This window comes from Dromaius novaehollandiae, chromosome 17, assembly GCF_036370855.1.
Source record: "Dromaius novaehollandiae isolate bDroNov1 chromosome 17, bDroNov1.hap1, whole genome shotgun sequence".
Taxonomy (NCBI): domain Eukaryota; kingdom Metazoa; phylum Chordata; class Aves; order Casuariiformes; family Dromaiidae; genus Dromaius; species Dromaius novaehollandiae.
The window spans coordinates 1684640-1705621 of record NC_088114.1 but is presented as its reverse complement, the minus strand read 5'-3'; the positions used below and the strand labels follow the sequence as shown (position 1 = coordinate 1705621).

General features: G+C 40.9%; 1 protein-coding gene across 2 annotated transcripts in view; it reads left to right on the top strand.

Annotated features, from left to right (window-relative positions):
* Positions 1-20982, top strand: part of GRK3 (G protein-coupled receptor kinase 3) — an 80009-nt gene that overhangs the window by 50143 nt on the left and 8884 nt on the right. For both annotated transcript variants that reach the window (XM_064521864.1, XM_064521865.1), the window contains exons 9-19: positions 1358-1457; positions 7941-8019; positions 9261-9391; positions 10267-10361; positions 11587-11694; positions 14446-14512; positions 14745-14845; positions 15982-16048; positions 16510-16605; positions 19809-19971; positions 20637-20773. In XM_064521864.1, the coding sequence (XP_064377934.1) occupies positions 1358-1457; positions 7941-8019; positions 9261-9391; positions 10267-10361; positions 11587-11694; positions 14446-14512; positions 14745-14845; positions 15982-16048; positions 16510-16605; positions 19809-19971; positions 20637-20773 (1144 nt within the window). The remainder of the gene's footprint in view (positions 1-1357; positions 1458-7940; positions 8020-9260; positions 9392-10266; positions 10362-11586; positions 11695-14445; positions 14513-14744; positions 14846-15981; positions 16049-16509; positions 16606-19808; positions 19972-20636; positions 20774-20982) is intronic.

Below are 20982 nucleotides of genomic sequence, written 5' to 3'. Positions count from 1 at the left end.
CTGAGATACTTGATTTCAGTCAGCCCTAGATGGCCCCAATCATTCACCTTGATCAGTAACGTCAAAGCTTAAGTAAAGGGTAGCTTGTAAATGCTATTTATAGTTGCTGTTTACAGACGTCTCATCAAGAACCCGTGCTGCAAATATATTCCTGGTTTTTAGAAACTTGTAATTCCAGTATGTTCATTCTGACTTCCCCCCGCTCACAACACGTGCGTGGCAGGCGGTGACGCTGCTCGTGTAGGGAGCGCTGGCGGCGACGTGCACAGAGCAAGCGACACGAGGCCTTTTCTCTGCGCAGAGCTGTCGCAGCGGGCAGTCAGCGCGCACTGATGTCGTGCTGTAACGTGGTGTTTTCCAGAGAATATTTTGAAATGAATGGCCTCGTCCTAAAAATCCATGGCTGCCCATGTCTAGAAATCTTCTGTGGAAGAAAATAAATGTCATTCTATGTCATTCTCTGCTGCTGTCTAATAGGAGGCTCACCGAGCATTTTGAAAAAACATCCACTGACCATGATATATCCTACTCTTGTTAGGGTAATGTTCTTTTTCAAGCACAGCTTTATTACTTTGTAAAACTGTAGCTTTATTGTTCTAACTACAGCATTTTATTTAAAAATGTGATGGTAAAAAGTTCGTGTCATCTTTGGCCTTGCATCTACGGAGTGGGCACGGCCTGGCGTCAGCCAGGAGCTGCCTCCTGACTGTGCTTCCCGCGGACAGGGCTGCAGTCGGGAACCAGCCCCTGGCTGTCTGCAAGGACGGTACCAAAAGCAGGGAGGCAGTGATGATTCTTGTGGATCTCTTCGGAGGTATTTTGTAATAGCTGCTCATTAATTTTGTGTAATACAAATGGTAGAAGAAGATTAAAAAGCTTTCTTGAGTGTATCTGACCATCTTTTGGGAGCAGAACGCAAACTTCAGGAAAAACATTAAAAAGCCTAGTGTGTGCTTAGGATATTACTTTCCCGATAGAGCTGAAAGTGTTAGAATTAAATGGAGGTGTAATGGGATCTGTATTAATTCAAGTCGCAAATCCTTGTTTAAAGGTGTTGAAGAATGGACCTATGATACATAATTCCCATATCGTTATGGTATCTTACTGCTGGACTCAGAACTATTTGTTTAAGCATATTTCTTTGTTAAGAGGTTTCTGATGAAAATTATGTTTTCTTTCTGTGAGATTTCGGAGGCTTTCTTGTTTAGTCATATAATATTTCTAATATCATCTGCAAGTCTTTAAAGAGGCTGCATACAGGCTACTGTAAATATACATTGCATAACTGCTTCTAAAAAGTACTGTGCATATGAGGAAACTTTTTCTGGTGCTTTTTCTGAATGGTTAATATTTTCAGGTATGCAATGAAATGTTTAGATAAGAAGAGAATCAAGATGAAGCAAGGAGAAACATTAGCCTTAAATGAAAGAATTATGCTGTCTCTTGTCAGTACAGGAGTAAGTATCATTGATTTGTTTTTCTTCATTATTTTTGCATATAATATAAAAACTGTTGCATATAGTACATATTCCATTAATTCAGTTGTGTGACATGCAAAAATACTCCCCAACAGGTTCTAGCAATGTGTCTAAAGTGAGGATGGAAAAATAAGCTTGCTTTTCAGTTTGGGTGCATGTAGAGATTAGCATCTCTGATAGAAAAGCTTGAGGAGGAACCCATTCCTTAGCTAATTCTCTTACTTTTTACCATCTGAGTTTTTAAAAATTCCTTTTAAACATATTTGTATTTGAAACTTTTCCAAAATAGTGTTCTGTCTGGTAAAGAAAAATTTCTTTTCTGCTATAGTTATGTAACACTTTTATAAGAATATAAGATGCTATTTCAGAAAAAAGACTTAAAGTTACTGGTTCTTCCGTCTCCTCTCATGACCATGACATTAGCTCGTCTGACTTCCCCCCTCCCCTTTTTTTTAGTGTACTTTGGCAGAGTAGCTATCAATATGTACAAAGTGGATGTGTCTAGGTAGCATGCAAGTCTATTTAAAGTTAGGAGCATCACAGACATACATAAAAAACAACCTAACCGGCTTTGGTTCCACCAGACGGTGCCTTGTTACCTGTAGCAGAGAAGATCAGTGGTGTCCACGACATGTTACTCTCAGACAGCTTCAAAGCAGGCTTTGAAGTGCCAGAACCTGCTGGGTACGCTGACCTCATTAAACAAAACTTGAAATCAGCTCTTGTCACCATGGTTACGTGGGAGGCTGGTGAAAAGGTTAATTTTGATCACGACTATTATGGTGTTGAAATGAAACGCTGGTTTGCAGCCCAGTGTAAGCACGTCCTCTTCTCCCAGCCCGGTTAAAGCACGGGAAGGAGTTGCACGCGGCGTTGTGGTCGGCCTGTCAGACGGGCACCGTGTACCTCTTCTGCAGGAACGCAGCCGCTTTTGCTTGTAACTTGTAACTATTGTGCTTTTCTCTCCAAGACGAGATCCGTAACTTTCGTAGATTACAGAAATCCTACCTTTGGTTCTGCGTTGTCCAGGTGGATTAGTAAATGCTAATTTCTTTTTTGAAATCTAGTTTATCATGCATTTAGTATCACTTTGGCCTTTAAGTGCATTTTCAGCATCCTTGCTGTCCCTGTTGCTCAGGGGACCCATCAGTTTGATGAGGCTTTGGGACGGGCTGTTTTCCCCCAGCCGACAGTCCGAAACCCGGCGCTGGGCTGCTCGCAGGCCCCGTCCCAGAGCGAGCTTCCCACGGCGTGGCCACCCCTTGTCCTCTGCAAGGTTAGGTTTAAAAAATGGAAATGTTCTTCTGGGCTTACATGTAAATACAGAATTTCAGTTGCTAAATAATGCCCTTTTATGGCCAAATTCACTATGAATTTGACCACATTTGTTACTTTCTAGCCTCCTTGTAGGCACGCGAGTTGCTTTTTTGCACAAATTGACAGAACAACGAAGCCGATCGCAATTTTGTCCCTCGTAGAGCAGCTCTTGAGCTTCTGCTCTGTTGTGATCGGATGGTTTTTCTCTGTTGTTGGAAATACTCTGGTAGGGTAAATTATAAAACAGAAATTAAGGAAGCTATGCATCAAGGTTTTACCGTAAAGTTTAATTTTTTCTTATCGGAAAGCCCCTGAGGAAAGAGGCCCTTTCAAAGGCAGGGGGGTCTGTGCGTTCCTTGTGCCTTGCTTCAGAAACTGTCACCCCCTCCCCTGCCCCAGCCTTTCGCTGCAGAGGGGGGAGCATGCACTGGTAGGAAAAGTCAATGCATTTCCTTTAACGTGGAATTGCACCTGCGTTTGGCTTGAAAATGAAGCTAGAGAAATGATTGAAACATATTCCTTTGGTTTTTTTAATCTGTGAAATTAACAGTTGGAACAGTCTAGCAAGAGATGTATTGGATTTATCAATTAGACTTTTGAATCAAGTTATTCTTTTTTCCACCAAAGATAAGTTTCTGGCTTCTCCAGAGCTGATTCTTGAAGGGCAATTGGGTAAAATTTGTAGTGCAGACTAGGCAAGAAATCAGACAAATTAATGATAATTGTCTATTTAACTTTAATTTGTGATTCTTTTGCTTCAGTTCTGAACATGAATTTTCATGTCTAATGGTTCAAAAAAAATCCTTTACAAGGTTGCTGGTGGTTGGAGCAAGTCTTCTGACATGGCAGAGCATAGCTAGTCATTTAGCAACAGAAAAGTAAGGCAAACCTTTCTTTCGTTGTTTTTCTCTTTTGTTTTGTTAAGGGTTATCAGCTCCTTGTAGTGCAGCTTCTGTTAGAGTCGCAGAAGTTTGGAAAAGACTTTGAAAAAGACAGGCTGCCCGTCCCTGCCACTTCCTCCCAATTTACTCCTCCATTTTTCCAATGCAAAGAGAGGTTTTGTACAAAATGCTATCAGTTCAGGTTGGATGTACCTGCCATTGCATCATAGTCTGGAGCATTTTGAACATGCAGAATTAAATAGATTTTGAAAATGGGAAAATAAGATAATTCGTGTCGGTGTCGTGAATACGAGCTGTTAGGGTTGTGCGGTGCTCGCCTTTGCGGCGGCAGGACTTCGTGCGACGCAGAGCAGCGGCGGCCCTGGGAGGTTCATCTTAGTACAATTAGTCATTTAACTGGGAATCCAACTGTCTGCAAAATACATAAGAACAGCTGTGCAGATTACACATACATCTGTGTAATCATTTGTCATTAACCCACCTAAAATTTTGGCATTTGCAGCTGCTGCTCGAATAGGGAGCTGCCGCGTTGGAGCACGCTGCCGTGGCTTTGCCGGAGCTGCTTTTTCCCGGTGGCGTTTTGTTGCGGTGCCGCTCGGAGCCCGGCAGCCGGGGGACCGGCCTCGCGGCACGGCACGGCACGGCACGGGCGCTCGCTGGCTCCTGGTGCAACAGGGCAAACTGCTCCCCAGCTTCGCTTCTCCCCTCCGGCAGCATACAGCCCTGTTGCCTGTGCGACAGGTGTTGGGGCTCCAGGCTCGAAACGCCTTTTGAAATTCACAGAAGATAGGATAGCAGGGATAATATTTTAGTTCTGTTAAAAAAAATATTTATTTTCTCTAATGCACAATATTTGCCTAACGCTCAGAAACCATAACTTTGAAATCAGCCAGCACGTCGCTGCGGGTGGGCTGTACCAAACCAGTCTGCCCCAGTGCACGCTTTGAGGACGGTTGTTGTTTAATGACCCTTTTTGCTCGGGGGGAGCAGGTGAGGACACAGCCCCCGCAGCCGCCGGCTCAGCAGCCTTGCAGGGATGCAGCTCCACGCCGCTGTGTCTTTTGGTTTTCTGATTCTGAGAAAAAGAGGCAGTTAGGCTGTTCATCCCTTTTCGATAATTTGCCTAAAGGGAGACGGGATTCACGTTTCCCCCAAGGGACGATGAGCATCAGGTACTGCTAGCAAAAGTGGACTAACTGCACCATTAAATCTCTGAGATCGGTGGTCAAATATGGTTTTGTTTTGGGGTTGGGTTCTTTTGTTTGTTTTTTTGTGTAGAACAGGCACTTTGTTGTCATGTGTACCAAGATTTGTAGGACTCTTGAGTTCAATGGAAAAACAGAATCTACTCCCAGATTTTTTTAGTGACTTCAAGGACCATCTGTTGAAGTGGCAGATAAAATCTCTGCATTGTGGAAGCATCGACTTCTACGTCTTCCTAAAAAAGACCCGTCAGGACAGAGCTGCTGTCAAGTTAAAAGCAGTACGCAGATGCTTTACACTAGGAGCATGGGTTTTGCTGTTTGCTGTCCTTTCTGCAGTCACGCTGTGACGTCAGATGTTTAGGTGTTTACAGGAAAAAGTCGGAATCAAAAGGTTTTCATCTGAAGTCGTCTTTAATACGGCAGCATCTTTAAAACATGATGCTCCTGCAGTTTGTGACAAATAGTCTGATTTTTCTTCTTCCATGTAGTGTGTTGCTAAAAATTTGTCTTCTATCATTTATTTTGGATTTAATGCAGAATTGTTTAGATGTAATGGACTGTTTCCAAACTGTTCTTAATTCATATGTTGTTGTCACACTCTTGTTTAAATTTTTCAGAGCAGAAGCTTAACTAAAACATAGTATTAGAAATATTAGTCTCTTGGGAAATTTGCTTTATTGCTTTATCTTTCATTTTAGATAAGTGTGCTTCATTTAAGGTAAATACTTTTTGTACTTTTTTATGCTGGAAAATACTCTTTTTCTGACATATAAGCTACTGCAAAATATGTTATGGTACCATTACAAAGCTCTCCTCTCTGTTAAACAATGAAGAGGTACTGATTAAATCAGGAAGGTTTACACTAAAATGAATTATTCATCACACTTATGCTTGCAGATTTCTTTTCTTTGAAAAGCTGCATTCCATTAAAATCGAGGCACTTTGTGTTCTGGGATGGAAACACTTATTTTTCTATGTTGTAGTGTTTAGATTCTAACACTAAATCCTTCTAGATGATTTGATTGCTCTGAGGTTTTAGGAAGCTTGCCTGGGAGATTTCTGAATTACCATTTGATTCAGGAAATCAACTTAAACAGTCCTACTAAAGCTCTCGTTTTGAAGTTGAGTGGTAACCATGGTGGTCTGCAGTTACGAGCAATACAAGGTTTGTAAGGAAAGTAATATCTTTTATTAGATCCCGTATTGCCTTGCCTATAGTCTTGTCTTTGCTTATTTCCAGGACATTTAGCAGTTAGGCATTTGTCTCATGCATGTTTCTGCAGAGCGCTTCAAGCGTGTGCCTGTGTTTTGTCGAGTTTCCTTGGAAGTCGTGTTTGTGCAATAAACAGTAGAAAAACAGCTAGGTCTGGGCAGTACTGCAGGATCAGTCCAAGCAATCGGAGAATCATCTGTGATTAGAGATGAGCACATCAAGCTTTATGTGTGAGCCTTGCTTGGTTTTCCCTTATGGAGGGATGAACTGACTTGAACCGACCTGGAGTGGCAGTGAATGTTATGTGGCCGTTTCCTCCTATTTCCTATTTTGTTGAAGACCAGCAAGCTGCCGGCACCGGGACCAGGGAGGGGTCCCGGGGACCTTGCTGCATAGCTGCTATCATCTGGTCCAAGGTCATCGTGTTTTGCTGTTTCTAAATTGGGAAGGAAACGAATTCCTGTCGCAGATTCCCAGAGCTTTCACTATCAATACTGTAATAATTAAGACATTGTTTAAATTACGTTAGGTCGTGTTCTTGCTTCCTGTATGGTATAGTGGCTCATCAGCACTCGAGCTTCGCTTCCTGTCAGCTTCGGAGGTTTTGGTTCAGGGCTTTACACATCAGTATTTACAGTTCAGTCAAATTTGTTTTGATAGCACAGCCGTTCTTTAAGTTCTCGCTGTGGACTAACAGAACAGCGAGGGTTTCGTGTGGCTTCTGAGACGGGCTCGGCAGTGCAATAGCCACCTCCCGCTCATGAGCCGTGCGCGTCAAGGGTGGGCCGGAGCAAGAGAAGACCTAGCGAAGGTCTGCTGTCTTTCCGTCATGGCTTTCTTTAATGTATGTGCATTATAGATGTATCAGCACACTGAGCAGGTGATTAGCATTAAAGAGGTGTTTTCCCAGCTGTATTTTTTTATGGCTACTAGTCGTAAACATCTGTATAAATTAAGGCTAACTGCATTAAGAGGTAGAAATGTAATCCATCCCGGGGAACGGCTTCTCTTCAGTGACCTTCTTAAATCTGCACTTGCGCCTCGCTTCATTTCTAGGTTACTGATCTTGCTTCCCGCACGTCATGTAGGAGACAGGCTTGTAGTTTCCTTTCTAGTGTATTTATGTTCCTCCTACACATCTGTTGCAAATGCTGCTGGAGAGCTGAAACGCAGGGTTACCTGGGCGGCAGAGGACGGCAGAATTCTTGGCTGTCGCATTCGTACAGCTTTGTAAGTGAAGTGCAACTTGGTGGACGGTGCATTAACAGTGTATCTGTGTTTAATATATAGATAAGGATAAAATTTTCTTCCCTTTGGCATCGCCTTTGGAATTTCCTATGTTATATGACTCAGATTCTTGATTAGCATTCCAACAGCTAAACGTTTTCCCTGCAATTAGGGAAATCATGCGTATCCTTTACACTTCATGGGAACAGGATTATTTTTTCTGAGCTGCCATAAAGCTTGGGTTGTTTTTTTTTCTAATATATCTTTCATTTAAGTCTAGTACAAGCTCAGGTAAATATTTCTAGAATATCTTATCTTCTGCAGTTGGAAATCTTTAGAAGATAGTTATGCTACCTGCATTTCTTTTAGTCTTTGATTTATTGTTTTTTATTTTCAAATTTAAACCTGATAGCAAATTTAAGATCTCTAAACTGTGCATGAAACGTCAGAGTATGTAGCTTAATATAACAACTTGTTTTAACAAATTATTATGAATATTGGCAAATATCATAGGAAAAATATAACATATGTTTTTAGGTTCTGTAAATAGTACTCTGTTTATCATTTGGTATAAATTGTTTGCTCATTCCCTTCCTAGGACTGTCCTTTTATAGTGTGTATGACCTATGCCTTCCACACCCCTGACAAACTCTGCTTCATTCTGGACCTGATGAATGGTAAGCAAGGCTAACGAAAGGAGGATGGTGACAGCGTTACAGAAGCTGCGGCCAGAGGACTTGCTGAGATCCTGGGCAGAATGGGGGGAAAAACTGAGGCATCAAAAAACACCCACCTGAGAGCAAGAGGGGGAAATGGAGCTAAGCAAGGGAATGTGTAGAACAAGCTGAAAAATCTCGGTTTCTGTATAACATTAGCATATCTAAATTAAGAGGAGCTATTAGGCTGGAAGCTGGAGGAAAGGTTGGGCACATGGAAAAAGGTATGAGGAGATTTAGGTGGTAGAATTTTCAGGAACAAAAGTAAAGGGCTAATACAAAGAGTGCTGCAAAGAAGATAGATGGGGAAGCATTCATCAAAGGAAAGAACTCATTTCCAGAAGCCTTGGCATAACTCTTAGGAGAAGGCACAGCGAGAGTAGTTGGCAGTGCCAAGAGAGAAGGTCTTGCAGCTCTGCTACTGCAGAGGATGCTCCGTGCTTGTGGGACTCCCACTTGAACTCTGAGCGCGGTCCTGCAGTGAGCACCTGAGGATGTTGGAGTACATTTACACATCCATGTTGCAAAGTGAGAAATTTGATTGAGAAGTAGGGCTCACATCCTGTAAGCAATTGAGACAGGCTTTGGTGTTTTGCACGTGAGGAATCTCATTAAAATCTGAACAGTAGGCCAAATTCAGATAATTGGTTGATTATTTTAAATTCGTAGCTTGATCAGAAAGTGTGTTCTTGGAATATTCACTATTCATTGTGTTGATGGTTTGGATTAGTTCATAGAGTGACATTGTATTGTGTCTATACTTTGATTTAAAAAGCGTGAAAACATCCCCAGCATGAATATTTGTATATGCTAATTTATTCAGTTCTTCAGAAACTTGTATATATGACTGCAGTTTAGTTGCTGTGAAAATCCTTTCCATTAAGACTCAGTTGCTAGATCGTTCACTGGATGCAAACATGGAGAAAGTAAATGTATTTTTAAAATGGAGTTCCAAATTGATCATTTTTTCTCTATTAACTTCCTCAGATATTTTGTCAGCTCATATACTTGTAGAGTGTACTTGCCTGCAGTTGAGTGTGCAAGCACTTGAATCCCCTCATGCTCGGTTATTAAAACCTGCAATTGCTCTGCTCCCCGTTACCCCACACCTGCCCCTTTTCCTCGCACTCTGTATCTTGCCACCCCTCAGTGCAGCAGATTTTACTCTTCTTTTAATTGTGTCCCAATTCTTCTAATTTTAGGAGGAGATTTGCACTACCACCTCTCCCAGCATGGAGTGTTTTCTGAAAAAGAAATGAGGTTTTATGCTACTGAAATCATCCTGGGCTTGGAACACATGCACAATCGCTTTGTTGTGTACAGAGACTTAAAGGTAATCATTAGCACAGGGGCTGCATTTGCATAGATTGTTATGAGATAGCAACAAACAATCCAGAAATACTGGTAAGTTAAAGGAAGTTCTTGTGTACACCCAGTATCTTACCTGGAACCTGTTCTTGGCGAGGATATAGATTGTTTGTTTACCTTTTTGTCTGAATTTCTAGTAGTTGTTCAGCATGGTTCTAACTTGTTATTACCCAGTTAGACAGCCCTGGGAGATGCTTCGTTGGTTGTGTTACAATAAATCCTGTTCAGTATATTCACCTCATTTACCGCTTTAATGATGTTATTAGTTTACAGAATGTACTAGGCTTTGAAAACGCCGAGAGGGGAGTGTGTGTGATGGGAGATACTGACGGGAAGGCAGTAACTCAAGAGTGTGTTTCGCTGACAGTTGGGACGCTGAGGACTGTCCTAAGGCAGGGGGACATGAGGCAGGTGACCAAAAAAGTGGAAAAAAATCTGCGTGGAGAGAGTAGGATGTAGAATGGGAGGAAGGGGCATAAGCCGCATCCCCACTGTGGAAGAACCAGGAGGAGCGAGGACTCGAGGCCAGATTGGTTTTGTTCCTCTGCGCGCCTCACGTTTCAAGCCTTGTCTGTTTTTCTTTTCTGTTACTTTTCAGATTTTCATAATCTTTGCATAGAATTGAATAGTATCACTCTGCTAGAATGGTGTGGATACTATTTATAAAGAATTTTGTTGTATTGACTTTGAAAGTTGTGGTTTTGTTTTGTTTTGTTTTTTAATAAAAGTAGCAATCCAGAGGGTATTGATGTTTGAGACTATTACTGTGTTTTAAGGATTTGTACTGTCATCAACTGAAAAATACTGAGCAGTATTCTTTCTCTGTTTATGCACTTTTAGCCTGCAAATATCCTGTTGGATGAACATGGGCATGTAAGAATATCAGATCTTGGACTGGCCTGTGATTTTTCCAAAAAGAAGCCACATGCTAGTGTGTAAGTATTATCTGAGCTCTGTTGCACATAAAATGATTGTTAAATAAATTCTTTACATGTTTTTTATTATTTAACTTTGCCTAAAGGAAAATAACACTTGTGTGGCATAGACTTTCTCTGTAGCAGAGCTTTGCTGGATACACTAATAAGGTTTTTCAGTCTCCCTTTTCTGTTTTCCTGCGCAGTTGTAGCAGCTGCTGTGTAGGCATGGCTGGAAGATGACACATTATTTCAAGATGATTCATTGTTCAGAGAAGATAGGAACTTGACTGAGTTAAAGTTCACATTTGTTTTAATTGTCCTAAATGGATAATTAAATATTCTGAAACTGTCTGAAAAACAGGATTTATTGTATCTTTCCTTTTCTGGATTTTTCTGTAACTTCAGACAAATTGTGTTCTTGTTCTATCTATCTCTTGACATCAGATCATAACTGGCATCTGAATTTTGTGTGTCATATGTGGATTCCATAACTTATCTGGCATCTTATATTCTTAGGTCCTCATATGCCCCGATTTAGTTTCCGAATGTATGCAAAAAGGAAAGCTTGATCCTGTCATATTTTGAAAGGTTTGCACTACCATAGCATCTAGAAAAGTTTATACTTTCAAGTTAAGTAGAGGGTGAAAGCAGTACATGGTAACTCCGTTCCTGGGGGTGGCCAGCACGCGAGGAGATGTTCTGTTGGCTACTTCTGTTTGTTAAAACCGGTGCATAGGTGTCAGCTGAAAGAGATATGTGAAATAGGTGTCAGAGAGCATAAACCAGGCCTGCTAGCCCTGTGTCTGGGGTTGCCCTGGTCTCACAGGGCCCAGGGCTGGAGCAGTCTGGCCCCAAAGATCAGGAGCCCTGGCTGCCTCCTGATGTCTGCCTTCCCTGTAAGCCCAGTGGACAGGATACGCTGCCTTCCTAACTCTTTCCTATTCCACACTCAGATAGAAGATTACTTACTGGCCTTTCTTCCAGTTCTGTTAAATCTCATTGTAGGTGCTACAGTTTGTCTGATTTTTCCTCTTGTTTCTGTTTTAAGGTATTGCATTGCCCCTATAGATTTATAGGAGCAGAAAACATGAATATGCGTGTGCGGCCAAAGGAAAAGCAAAAGACCAATGGCGTTCAGAATACATTCTTTTTAAGTTAGACTATCTTTTTAAGAAAATACAGGAAAATTTTTACAATGATAATTCTGATCATAGTCAAGATTATATTACTTTTCGCTCGGCAGAGGTACCCACGGATACATGGCTCCGGAGGTGCTCCAGAAGGGAACGGCGTACGACAGCAGTGCCGACTGGTTCTCCCTGGGCTGCATGCTTTTCAAGCTGCTGAGAGGGTGAGTCAAGTCTCCTCACCTGTTTTGTTTGTTTCTTTTTAACATGTGCCTGAAACTCATACCACATCTGCACATGAGACTAAGATAAGCTTGTTTTCCTTCCAAAACAAACAATAAACAAAACTCGAGCCCTGCTTCCTTTAGTAGGCGCATGTATGGGGTGCTGAGGAAGGCTGAAGCTCCCATCCACTCTTTAGGCGTGTTCTCATGACTTCTGCTGATAGGCAATCCACTCATCTTTTGGCAGTAGTTCAGTATTTTAGATGATGTGATGTTATTCATTGCTTAAATGTACTAGCCGCCCTTTTAAATTAGGGACTTCATCTTATGCTTAGGACCTTTTCTTATGGTGAAAAGACTTTGCTGCATTATTCCTTTTTTAGCATGATGCTTGGTCTTTCCTTCTGTAGTTTTGGGTAAGTTGTAATGTGTGGATGCTTCCAGTTACAGAATTTGGCCTGTGAACATATTGATGTGCAAAAGTATAATAATTACAGCTTTGTTGACTGTTATCTCATCAATAAACTTACAAGCCTATGTAGAATTTGCTAAGACTGACAGATTTATCTGAACAGTCAATACGTGGTGGTTGGCAAGTGTTTCTTGAAAATAGCTTCCTCAGTGTTACTGGTGAACCAGAAATAATTTTTTAAGCTTTTCGGAGTGTTTCTCTGTAAATATTGGTCATCAGTTAGATTTTTCTGTGTCCTTGTAATAAGTCATAAATAATTATAAGGTTTTACCCTTATACATGCCAGGCACCATACAAAGGAAGGTAAGCTTGTATTTTCCAAATTGAAATATAAGGCTGTATCAATTTAACATTAATTTTTTTCACAAAATAACTAAATGTGTGTGTCAATAAATAAAGAAATGGCTTTTAAATACTTTTTTTCTCTTTGCAATTTAGAACTGTAGACAGCATCTGTGAGCAATACTCTGTGTCTCTATCACTCACTGAAGAATTTTATGGGTAGCAAGCTATGCAAGTTTGGGTTTGCCGGGAGGAGAGCGAAGAGCGTGTTTCAGAAAGAGCAGCAGTGGGGACTCCTCGCTTTCTTTTGGGCCCTTTTCCCTTTGAGTCGCTTGGGCACAGAGGATTAGGGCGTCCATCTGATCCTGATACGGTTCCTCCTTCACGTGTTTAAAGTTGCTTGATGGAAGAACTAGCCCCTAGAAGTAAATGGTCCCGTTGTGCAGCAAAACTTGGCCTTGTGGGGAGGGGAGGCTGCAGCCTTTGCAGACTGATTCTTCCCGACAGAGGTGTGTGGGGTGGTGTCAGCGGGAGGGCAGAAGGCAGAGCGTTATTTGTTGTGGGCTAGCCTTCCTAATCAGTTTGGAAGTCTATTAAACAGCTCGGATTGCAAAACAACGGTTGGGCACATAGTGCCGTTTCTTAGTGTTTAATAAATTCAGTCGGTCATAAAATCCTGTCGGTAAGTCTTCAGTCAATCATTTGCTTTCCTGATCTACTCAGAGCCTCATTGTCAAAGTATCTGAGACCATATTTCAGCAATTTACTCTTGCCCCCTTACCTATCATGCTTAAAAACACAAAAGTAAAGTCCTGATCTGTCCAGCAGATCTAGTCTGCAGAAGGAATTTGACGACAAATAGGAAATAACTCCAGAGTAGCAGGCTGCCAGTGAAGCAAGCCAGTACACACTGCCATGTAGTAACACAGAATGCATTATAATAGGTAATTGATGAACTAATAGGTAAATCACACTTTAATTTTGAAAAATAGCACGCCTTTAAGGTTTTGAAGACAGCAAGGAAACAGGGAATACACCTTAAATTGAATTTAAAAAACACCACCTCATAATAGAAAGTTTCCATTTTCTCATATGCTGCTGTTTAAATATTGCATGGTAAATCTGTACTATTCGAAGGTCTTCTGTAGTTAAAAGAAAAAAATCAAACTCACAGAAACAGAAGTATTAAGCAGGAAAGGGATAGAAGATGAAAATTAACCAGGTATCATCAGATACCTTCCCGGTCACTAATCCTGTGGTATCCGTGATGAAGTTATGTTTTGTGTATATACTTCAAGATCTTGCTTCATTCTGCCCGTATAGATGAGCGGTAAGTTCTGTAGGATGTTTTCAGTTTCCAAGTATAGATCAATGTTTTTACTCGATCAGTTCAACTTACAGATCAATTGCTGTTGAGAATTTTCTTGTTAGATGGAGTGATTTATTTTATTGGAGATGTAATTGGTAAGGAGCTTGCAGCGCAGTGTTTCAGTACTGCTCAGGATCATTTAAGAATACACTGACCCACTGCAAGCCTTTGTATGGATTAACTAGATCAGGTTTCTCTGATCTTAATAATCCTCACAAGGAAATCTGTGTGTTGTCTGGAAAGGAGTCGAAAGGCTGCTTTTCTCTGGGTTTGATTTTTATGTCCACCATATACAATCATGCTGAAAACAGGAAGGATGTATTTTTTTGCAAAGTGGCACAGCTTTCTGCAGTGAGAAAAGAAAATGACGTGTTAAGAATTCAAACATTGGTATTTTTGAGGTGTGACTAGTAGTCACTGTGTTGAACTGTATGTTAGGGTGAAAAGTCTAATATTTTATTGTAAATGTTAAGTGTTTCACTGCTTATGTTATTGTTCTGCAGGACAGGATTGATGAGGTGGAAGAACGGGACTAGAAGGATGCTACACACTCCTGGGGTTGCCACCGCTGAAATAACCTGATATGTTATGGCTTTACATTTATTAGTGCATTTTCTTATTTCTACAGTCACAGTCCTTTCAGACAGCACAAAACCAAAGATAAGCATGAGATCGACCGGATGACACTCACCGTGGTAAGGATCTTGGTGGCAGTTGCAGTTACATTCTTCTTGCTTGCTAAACTGCATTTTTGCTAAAAAGTACATCAACTTATTCATAACCTGCTTTCTGAGAAAGAGCTGTATTTACACATGCAAGAGTTGTATTTACAAATGCTATTAAAGAAAAGCTACTTTCCTGTGTGGTGAAAGCGGATCAAAATACATCTATAATTTAATGCTTTTTTGGTACTACTTCTTTTCATAGAATGTGGAGTTACCAGATTCGTTTTCTCCTGAATTAAAGTCCCTTTTGGAAGGGCTTCTGCAGCGGGATGTTAGCAAGAGACTTGGCTGCCAAGGGAGAAGGTAGGTGTCATCTTCTCCTTGGACCTATGACTTTAAAAACTTCCACTTTTTTTAAGTGAATGACTTAATATGAAGTAAAAATCAGCTTCCCGATAATTTTACTTAAGGAAAGAAAATATTGAAAAGTGCAGTTGCATGATAATGTGTTTCAGCTTGCTTTGATTGTGGGCACATTACAATATTTCTGTCATTAAAGACATTCTCTTTTCCCATTAAGTTCTTTGTAATCATGTTCATATTTGGTGGTGTTTATATATATAGCTTATTATGGATGTTAGGACTTCTCATCCCGGTTTTGTTTTTATGTTGTTTTGCCTGATCTGTTTTGACATGAAGTTGTGCTACGTGATTCAGGCATTCTGATAGTTAAAGTTATTATTTGTGTTGTTGCAGCTGTAATGATATGAGGTTATTCCACAAAAGATGCCCTGAAAGCCCCAAATACTTGCTTCATTTTGGGTTGCCTCTATTTCAAATGACAAATATTGTTATCTCTCATATTCAGAGAGAAGCAGGGTCATTGCCATGAGTCTCTAAGGTGTTGCTATCACCTCTCTGAAAAGCAGTATTTGCCTGATGTGAGACCAGGAAAGAAAACTGTGGGAGGAGTAAACAACTGTTGAGAAACTGTTGGCAATGTGTGGTACCTCTTGAGTAACAGTCAGTCGTACCTAAGATGGGTGCAAGATGTTATTCGAGTGATGTATTCAAAGGGTTTTATATCATGGAGTCCTTGATGATAACCACCAAGTCTGAGATTACTTTTCAAGCTCAGGCTTATCAAGAGTGATTGCTTATTTTGCTATAAAATAAGTATGATATCAAATGCAATGGAGTAAGCATGTTGCTTAGAATTAATGTATAGGATCTGACAGCAGAAGAGTACTATTTGTTATTTGAGGTAATGGTTTATCATAGAAAAATGAGTGTGATTGCTTCCCAGACCTGCAGCACTGCTTACAGTGTTTCCATATTAGTCTTCTCTTCTGTTGTTTATGTAAATTTTTTTTGAAAAACAGAGCATTTTACTGATGTTTTCAAGTGATGTAAATGCTTGACCTTTGAAAGCTTTAAGTTTCTCAAATGAATTTGAAAAGCCCCTTCATTTTGTTGACTTCAGTTAATTTATTTTGCAGTGCACAAGAAGTAAAAGAGCATCCTTTCTTCAAAGGGATCGATTGGCAGCAAGTCTATTTGCAGAAGGTAATGGATTAAAATAGTAACTTTACTGCTTTACTATCGGAGCTAAAAATAAAGAAGTCTGGACAGGTAGCAGATAGAAAACTTGGGGATTCCTGTCCCCAGCACAGGTACTCACTTGCACCAGCACATGGAAGATGGTTGATGAAAACTCTTATTTCTTTATTAGTAGAAGTCTTCGTCTTTTATAGCACTGAATTCTTTCTTTTCTTTCCGAAGTCAAATGGCTGCATGGTTTCTTCTGCATGGCTCTCTATAAACTAGGGTTTTGTCCCCTAAAAAAGATAGGGAAGACGTTACTAAAAGAATGGAGAACTTCTTTGTACTGAAATTTACTTTGAAGTGACATGCTGTTACACAGTTATGTGTAATGTGTGCAAAAATAAAAAGGCCCTATTTATCTACAGAATGGATTTAAATAATGTACATTAATTTGTCTGTAATGATGCTACTTTTATTTCCAGTATCCTCCACCACTGATTCCTCCCCGGGGAGAAGTAAATGCAGCAGATGCTTTTGATATTGGATCCTTTGATGAAGAGGACACTAAAGGCATTAAGGTACCTAACTTTAAATGATAGGTAAATAATGATACTTTGCTGCGCTCAACTTTCACACGTGCATGCCATTTCTTTGCTTCGGGGGCTACTGACATGGATCCACTAAGTGCACAAGGAATGGTTTTTGAGTTTGGAACTTTAATCATGACTAATTTAGAGCATGCTGTTGTCAGATGATAGCTTGGGCTCAGGCTCATTTGTTGGTTTGCTTTTGCTTGCCAACTCCCTATCTTCTGTTTATGTTTTAGATTGACTGAAATCTACCTTCCTATCAAAAGGTTTATATGATAAAGCAAATATATCAGGTGATCAGACAACTTCAGCAAAATCGTCAGGTTTTCAAGAATAATTAATGTTTTGCGGTTTTAAAAATTCTAATTATTTCCTGCCATGTGGGGAAAAGAAACATTTACCATTCCTAAAACACTGAATGATTTAAATGCACATTCAGTAGTAATCTTAAAAAAAAAATGCCATTTCCTACATATTTAGGATGAAATCTTTTGGCTTTGTAATCACAGTAACACTTTTATTGTCAGTGCAGTTCTTCCCTGGGTTAGCTACATGTATATGCCAGATATCTGTGACAAAAAAGTGTAGCAAATGAAGGCAGAATGTGCAGCACAGACCTCCTACCATGCATTAAGGAAAACAGTTTTTCTCATCGAGTTACTGTTTAACCCTCCTGTTGCATATTTCAACTGCAGAACATGTTAGCAACATGAATCTTTTTGATGTTGCTAAGGAGGCCGTTCCACCACCTCCCTTTCCCCCCACAGGGGAAAATGCAGTTGATAATTTAGGAGTTGTCTATGATTTTGTAGAAATTATTTTCAGAAAAGGAGTTTACCTTCCATTCTGTAAATATGATGTTTTAAACAAGTTCCTGTATGGACTTCAGTGAAACCTGGTACACCAGTGTCTGCAGGACTGTGTACTATAAGAAGGACCCCCAGTCATCTGAGAACCTGTTCTGGAGAACAAATACTGGCTCGTGAAAGCTTGGAGAAACTGAACTAAACCTTATTTTAATAGTACTACCTCATGCTCAGAGAGTGCGATGGAAAGCTCTTAAAAATGAGCAACTATGTATTAATGCTAATATTTTTATTAGGTTAGAAAAGTGATGTAAGTAACTTTCAGGTTATGACATTTCAAAATGTTATGAAAACAGCTTAAAGGAAAAAATCCAGGAGTTAGAGCTGCTGGCCCATTCTGTCTTGCGTGGAGCTAGTGTGACATGCCCTACGCCTCTTCCAAAGCGTCCTTGGTGCTTGGAGACAATAGGTGAATCAGTGGTTGTCTTGGGTATATCCCGTTCATCAATTTTGTCATACCGCTCTTCAATAGATCCAACTTTATTCCTGTTATTACAGAAATGAGTCAGGAGAGAAAGTAATTGCTCTAAACTTTATAAGCAAAAACTTATTAACTGCTCACCGTGCCTAAAAGAGGAACTTGTCTGTCAGTGTCACCTGCTGTAATTACAGAAGTTGGCATAAAGAAGATTTTACGTGTTTAAAGAGAAACGCGAAGAACCCAAGATGTTTTTTTGTCCCACAAAACTCCATGGCTTCAATGTTAGTCTAACGAGATGTCGGTGTCTGAAGCTGCGGGACGCTGTATTTCCAAGGACCGTTTTGCAAGGAGAAGCGAGGTTGCCTTTTGTGGGCTCAGGGGGACATAGATTCCCAGCAAGGCACAGACCCGTAAATCGTGTAGCCCAATTGCCTCTGCGCATTATTTATTCAGGCTGCCTGTAAGATTTATTCTTAGTCATGAGTCAACGCGGGGTGTCATGTACTGCTGCTTTGCTCTACTCCTTGGCTAAGACGTCATAGTCCTGTGGAAGGGACTGAATAATTCCTTAGCTCCGCATTAACACCGCTGAGCTGTCAGCTGGGAGCGCGTGCTCTCTCCTCCGCTAACGCGCGGGATCGTATTTATCCTGCCACGTATCCCATGACACCTAGGGGAAACATGTTCTTCGAGGTTACAAGCGAAGACAACAACAGCCAGTGCCCCGACAGTCCCTGGTTATGGTGTTCGTGTCTTGCCCTGTGTGTGGAGTCCTTCAAAGACGTTTTCTCAAGATTTCAGCAAAGTCTACTGGCTCCGGGTGACCCCGAAGAGCGTGTCCCCGCTGTGGTCCGGCCCTGGCTCTTTGCAAACGATGAGGACACTTGCTCGGGCCGGGGTCGGGGAGACGCGTGCCTCGGGCGGGGGGCTCGGGCCTGGCCCTGCCGCGCTCTGCCGGCCGCCGGGCCTCCCCCGGCCGCCCGTCCCCGGTGGGACCGTGCGGTCTAGCGGGCTGGCCGTGTACTTCAGGAGGCCGAGCGGGCGCTTCGCCTTGCTTCCTCAGAAATCCTGTTTCTCTCCTGATTAACAAATGTGGAAGCAGTTCAGGAAAGGCTGTGGAGAGTTTAAAGTCATCTCCGGATTAAAACCTGTAATAATCTTACTGGGAAAATATTGGTCGCTTTTTGTACTGCATCAAAGTGCCCGATGGCTAAACCCAAAATATTGCTGTTACCAAGGCACAAACGGTCCTTGCTGGGCATCCTGTAACTCTAGGTACCTTCCAGGCAATTTAAGTACTGTAGTTAGGTGTGGGAGGAGAAGAGAAGCTATCTAACACGGGAATTATGAGATCTGCAGGATGCATTAGTGAATTTTAAAGGTGAATTTTTAACAGTGTAAAATTAAGCTGGGGAAGCATGGAAAGTGTCTTGGTGTAAAAGTGCCCTTTTCATGTTAGAGTCCCAGTACCATAGCCTCTGTTTTACTTAGCGTTTTCATATCGGAGTTTTTCTGCTGAAGAGGTTTTTAACACAGTTTGGCATTCTTTTAACACGGATTATGCGACAAAGTTAAGAATGCGACAAAGTTAGGAATGTAGCTGTTTATGTTTTAAATAATTATTTAAATGCAACGACTGCAGAACAGGGTGGGACAACGTTGACTAAGGCTTTTAAAGCTATTAAACCACTTTTTGAACAGGTGGACTGTTCTCTATATAAATTAATATGCTTGTTTAAATTAATATCTCTACTTCCTAATGTCTGTCCCCATTTGTTCTGGTAAGGTTACGGTTCAATACGTCTTCTAAAATAACGCTATTATATGGGAAACCATTGACTGTTGTGGTTAAGAATAGTCAAAGTTATTAAAATTTTTTTTTGTGTTATTTTTCCTATTGCAAGTTGCTCGATAGTGACCAGGAATTATATAAGAACTTTCCTCTGGTAATATCGGAGCGCTGGCAGCAAGAAGTAGCAGAAACAGTTTATGACGCAGTGAATGCAGACACAGATAAAATTGAGGCGAGAAAAAGGGCTAAAAATAAGCAGCTTGGCCATGAGGAAGGTAATCTATCAAATATACTTCTTTGTCTTTTACTACTGCACAGTAATTCCTGTATTTGAAGCTCCAAACAACCGACTCTCATGTTACTCTGATTCACCAGTATAGAATTAATTTAGTCCATATCATGTTTCTTAATGTTTTGAAATATAGTATGATGGTATAACGTTTTGGAAAATCTTTAGCACAGTCTTTAAATATTATTGTGTGCAGCCCTTCATTGGTTTTGTTTATGGTGTATGCTCAGAAAAGAATATTCAGGATTTGATTTCATGGCAAAGAGGATTGGAAAACTTTATAGAAAACTTCACTTGTTTGCACAAGGATGCTGCGTAGCAGATTCTGACCTTTGGATAACACTGTGCAACACTCTCAACAGTAAATCAGATATTAGTTTTTTGGTTTTTGGTTTTTTTCCAAAGAACCAAATTCTGTTTGTGGTTACTCCATTGCAGTTTTGCTCGCTTGAGTAACTGAGGCAGAATTGGCTCTGTGTGTGTGTGTGTGTGTGTGTGTGTGTGCGCGCACATGGAAGCACTGTTGAAAAGCTAGTGATGGCACACTTGGTCCCACTGTGTTGTGGAGTTTATCCTCTCTCAGCGTAGCACAGCTGCAGAGTGCTTGAAGCGGTACCTTATTTTGCATACTAATGTTCCCTGTTATCGTAGATTATGCACTTGGGAAGGACTGCATTATGCATGGATACATGCTGAAATTGGGGAATCCGTTCCTGACTCAGTGGCAGCGTCGTTACTTCTACCTCTTCCCAAACCGACTTGAATGGCGAGGAGAAGGAGAGTCACGGGTAAGTGTGATTACTCCAGGGAGCAGCAACATCAAAAGGCATGAAAAACAGGTGGGCGCTAGGGCAAATCTGAGCTCCCCTACTCAAACGTACCTCCCATGGAAGCAGGATTTGGCCTGAGTAAATGGCCAGTGGATTTGAGTAACTATTCAAGGTAACTATCCTTGCTTTAGTTAGTGGGAAGCGACATTGCACTGAAGAAACATAAA